Genomic DNA, 4743 nt, shown 5'->3' with positions numbered 1-4743 from the left:
AAAAGGAAATGCGGAGAACTGTACGATGAAGTTGGACATATGAGAAATCCTTATGCCAGAGAATCTAAGGATGCTTTACTAGATAGGTTAAAGAGGATCAGTGGATGTTGTAAATGATGTTTATGAATGAAAATTCGATATTTTGAAATGACTTCTCTTTTGTGTAAAATGGTGGTCAAAAGCAGGTTTAGTAAACGGGTCCCACTTTGAAGGTGTTGCATCATACTAGGCCTACCCTTGGCACAAAAAGGGCTCCCAATAAGACATGCATCCGAATTATTCTAATTTTTACTAACCCCTGTCTTTTTCTTTTTCTTTTTTTTTTCCTTCTTTTAAACAACAGTCAATCGAGATGGGCATCTAATAAGGGTTTTCCTACATTCTCAGGTAGTAATTGCAAATGTAGCTACTCGAAGAAGCCCCATTATCACCCGATCGCGTAGTCGAGTTTCAAGAGATAGTGTAAACATGAGTACCCATCCAGAATCATCTGATAGGCCCGCAACGACATCACCAACGGACTTGGGGAATTTGGGGGCTCAATTGAGTGAAATTCTAAACCGATTTAATGAGCTAAGCATCGAAATGATGGCACAACGGCGCGTGATCGATCAATTGGTCGCGGGTGGTGCTAGCGGTGAACAGCATGAACCTTTACCCCCTGGCCAATCTGAATCTCAACCAATACTCTTACCTTATACTCAAACTTCTGTTACTTCACAAGTTATAAATCCACCTGAAGAAGCATTTACCTATCCCACTCATGGCCCACCACCTATTTATGCACCTAACATCCAAATTAACCCTTCTCATGCCCAAATTTCCCAAAGTTATCCGCCTGCCATTCGAACCTCAGGGACCGTATTATTACTCCACCGCTGAGCCATTCACTCTAGGTACCGCCGCCCAAGGGAAACCTGAAGCTGGGGAGTCATCCACGCCGGTGGATAGGAATTTGTTAAAGAGATTGGATCAGTTTGATGAGTTCATAAGGAAAAGCCAAGGTTTGAGCAAGCAAGGAGGTCTGGACTGCAACGAGCTGTGCCTATTTCCAGATATGCAATTGCCAGAGGGTTTCAAAGCACCCAAATTTAGCAAGTACGACGGAACTGGCAATCCCAAGACACACATTCGGATGTTTGTAAACAAACTAGGGAAGCCGATCGATGATGAGAATCTACATGTGCGCTTATTTCCTAAGAGTCTAGAAGGCATTGGTATTCCAACTTGAAGCCTGAGGATATGAGATCTTGGTTTGATTTGTCAACCGCTTTTATGAGGCAGTACGAATACAATTGCGAGCGAGCTCCGACAAGGACCGCATTGGAGGGAACTAAGAGAAAACCATCTGAGGACCACAAGACGTATGCGAAGAGATGGAGCAAATTGGCCGCCAAGGTGGAGCCTCCCATGACTGAAGATGACATTGTTCGTACATTCATCAAAGCTCATGACCCACCCTATTTTGAGGAAATTTTTCAAATGACTAGGTGTTCCTTTGCCGAGATTGTCAATAAATTGGAAGAGTATGATAAGTTTATGAGAGCAGGGAAAATTGTTAATGTTTCAGCTTTAAAGTCACAGTTGGAAGCTATGCAGAGTCAGAGCAGTAGTAGTAAGAAGTCCCAATTCAAGAAGAAAGACGAGGAAGCTTCCTTTGTCTGGAACCAAGGCTCTTCTTCCCAACCTAGATACCCACAATACCCCGCCTACTCACCCCGTTACCCATGCCAACCACGCCCTCGACCTGTTTACAATACCACTATCAACCACCCCCGACCTCGACCAAATTACTCGAATACACCCTCAACATTATTTCACATTGCTCCACCTAACTTTTAGATTAGACCTCGCCCTGCTTTTAACCCAAGACCTATTCCACGCCCCAACCCAAATTACCACTACCAACAAACCAGTGACACCCAAAATCCAGCCCCATATCGAACCTCCACCAATCTAGGTCGACCCGTTGACCAATTATATGAGCAATTGAAAGCTGCTGGGAAAATTGGCACAATACCTCCTAAAACCTATTCCAAATGATTTCCCATTGGTTATGATCTTCAATCATTTTGTGCTTACCATTCGGGAGCCCCAGGACATTCAATTGCCAATTGTTAGGCACTTAAGCATAAAATTCAGGACATGATCGCGGCTGGAGACATAGTTCTGAGAAGGAGGGATGAACAAGGTCCAAATGTTAGCAAAAATCCTCTTCCTACGTACAAGGATACTGTGGGAGTTATTACTGTAGATGAAGAGGTCAAGGAACCTACACAATTCATTGTAGATGAAGCTGAGATAATGGGAGTCATCGGAGAACCATTCATACTTGAGGAGGAAGCCTATGAAGTCAAGGAAAATACTGATCCGTTTATTCTGGAAATGATACCTTTTGAATGTGAGCCTTCAGAGCTTGTGGTACTTGAATTGCCTGAGCAAGCTCCTGTTCTTAGTCTACAAGAGGTCCCATGGAATTATAGCGAGCCTACACTATTAATTGGAGGAGAAAAAGTGCTCAAAAAGGAAGTGGATGCCATTACTAGATCTGGACGAATCATAGGGGAACCCGCAGTCAATGAATCCTCAAAAGCAAAAGAAAATGCCGTTCCAACAAAACCAACTGTGACTGACGAAGAGGCATTCAATTTCCTTAAGATGTTGAAGAAAAGTGAGTATAAGGTAGTCGAGCAATTGGACAAGATGCCCGCTCAAATTTCCATATTGAATCTGCTCTTAACCTCGAAACTTCACAGAGAGGCTTTACTCAAGGTCTTAACTAAGGCTCAAGTGCCTAAGAACATTCCTGTGGATAAATTCACTCATGTAGTCGAGCATGTTTTGGCTTCAAATCAAATTTCTTTTTTTGATGAAGATTTGACTTCGGAGGGGATTGGACACAACAAAGCGTTGTATATCTCAGTCCGTTGTAATGGGAAGTTATTGCCGAGAGTCTTGATAGATAATGGATCTGCTCTTACTATCTGTCCTTGGAACACTTTGGTTAAGTTGGGATTTTAGGAAGCTAAACTTCGGCCGTCTGCCACTGTGGTGAGAGGGTTTGATGGCGCAAAAAGGGAATCAATGGGAGAAGTGGATTTAGTGCTGGAAATCGGACCTGCCCAGTTTCAAGTTATGTGCCAAGTCATGGACTTCTCGAGTGTTTATAATATTCTTCTCGGACGGCCTTGGATTCATACTTCAGGCGCTGTACCGTCTTCACTCCATCAGATGTTGAGATTTGTGGTGAATGGCCAATTGATCATGATATTTGTTGAGGAAGATTGCACTATGATCGTCAGTCCTGCATTGGAAGAGGAAAGTGATAGAAAAACTCTGGCTTCTCCTCACTATGTGGCTAATATTGTTTCAGTAGGTTGGGGATCTAAAGGCAAGGTAATGGTGGAAATGAATTTACCTGAAACCAGTGTTATGATGGCTAAAGAGATGATTCGAGGAGGATATGAGATAGGCAAGGGCCTCGGGCGTAATCTACAAGGAGTTTTGGAACCAATAGAGTTTCAAGGAAAGAAGGACACCTTCGGATTAGGGTTTCAACCTACTACCAAGGATAAGAAAGAAATGATGAATAGCAAAAGGGTGGAGAAGGAAGGGAAGCAACTTATCATGAGTATCCCACCGTTGTACTATACTTTTTCTTACCCATGAAAGGTGATTAGATCTAAAATGGACCCGATCGAGGAGGTGGATGCTGGATTATCTAAGCTATTTGTGGGGGTTGCTTCTGAGATGGAGTCGTTGGAGGACCCAGAATTTCCAGAGGTGCCTGTCGAAGCAATGAAGAATTGGACCAGTGATCTCCTTCCCTCTCGAAGAGAATTTCGGTAAATCTAGGGGATTGCCTTTGGTCGACATGAGAGAAATCATTCGCATTATTCCTCTTTTTTCTTTCAGTTTTGTAAATAGGTTTCAATCAAATATCTTTCAAGGCAAAGTTTTATAGCGTATCTTTTGTTAAGTAGCATGTCATGATGTTATCCTTTACTTTGAATTTCAATGAAATGCACAGTGTTTATTTCTCAAATTGATTTACTTATGCATTGTTGTGTCTATTTCATTCTTTTTCAGATGGCCAAAAATAAAACACATTGACCCTTTGGATATCACTATTCCGGAATTCGACGATTGCAATCTCGATATCTCTCACGAATTTGAAATTTTGGAATCAGAAATTCAAGACGAAAGCGAAAATGAGGAAGAATCTTAGTCTTTATTAAAGAATCTTGAACAATATGAAGAGAAATCCAAACCGAACTTAGAAGAAACAAAAACCATTAATATTGGCACTGAGACTGAGGTTAAGGAGATAAAAATTAGCATTCATTTGAATAAAAAACAGAGAAAAAAGATGATTGAGTTTTTGACCCTGTTTCAAGATGTGTTTGTCTGGTCCTATGATGATATGCCTGGAATTTCAATAGACATAGTGGTCCATCGATTACCGACTGATCCAAATTTTCCACCAGTGAAGCAAAAACCTCGCAAGTTTAAGCCAGATATGAGCCTCAAAATCAAGGAGCAGATCGAGAAGCAGCTCAACGCAAGAATCATTATGGTGTCTCATTATCCCATTTGGCTTTCAAATCCGGTACCTGTTCCGAAAAAAAGTGGAGAAGTGCGGGTCTGTGTTGATTACAGGGATCTCAATAAGGCCAGCCCGAAAGATGATTTTCCGTTGCCGAACATTCATATTCTTCTGGACAATACCGCAGGACATGAGAT

At 41.9% G+C, this 4743-nt stretch overlaps 1 protein-coding gene across 1 annotated transcript; it reads left to right on the top strand.

The window, feature by feature from the left end:
* Positions 1-1242: 1242 nt before the first annotated feature.
* On the top strand, positions 1243-3669 carry LOC140038466 (uncharacterized). The gene is made up of 3 exons (XM_072083827.1): positions 1243-1659; positions 2143-2826; positions 3022-3669. Exons 1-3 carry the CDS (start codon positions 1243-1245, stop codon positions 3667-3669), a joined length of 1749 nt encoding a protein of 582 aa, XP_071939928.1.
* The last annotated feature ends 1074 nt before the right edge of the window (positions 3670-4743 follow it).

The sequence above is a fragment of the Coffea arabica genome, chromosome 3e (genome assembly GCF_036785885.1).
Source record: "Coffea arabica cultivar ET-39 chromosome 3e, Coffea Arabica ET-39 HiFi, whole genome shotgun sequence".
Lineage (NCBI taxonomy): Eukaryota > Viridiplantae > Streptophyta > Magnoliopsida > Gentianales > Rubiaceae > Coffea > Coffea arabica.
The sequence above is the reverse complement of the archived record's forward strand: the minus strand, read 5'-3'. Positions and strand labels throughout refer to the sequence as shown.

What these genes read in the sequence shown, in the direction of transcription:
- LOC140038466 (XM_072083827.1), top strand. Translation starts at nt 1,243, where the DNA reads ATGAGATCTTGGTTTGATTTGTCAACCGCTTTTATGAGGCAGTACGAA. An exon ending in AAGACGAGGAAGCTTCCTTT is followed by an intron (nt 1,660 to 2,142) that starts GTCTGGAACCAA and finishes CATAAAATTCAG; the next exon opens with GACATGATCGCGGCTGGAGA. An exon ending in CTGTGGATAAATTCACTCAT is followed by an intron (nt 2,827 to 3,021) that starts GTAGTCGAGCAT and finishes TTGGGATTTTAG; the next exon opens with GAAGCTAAACTTCGGCCGTC.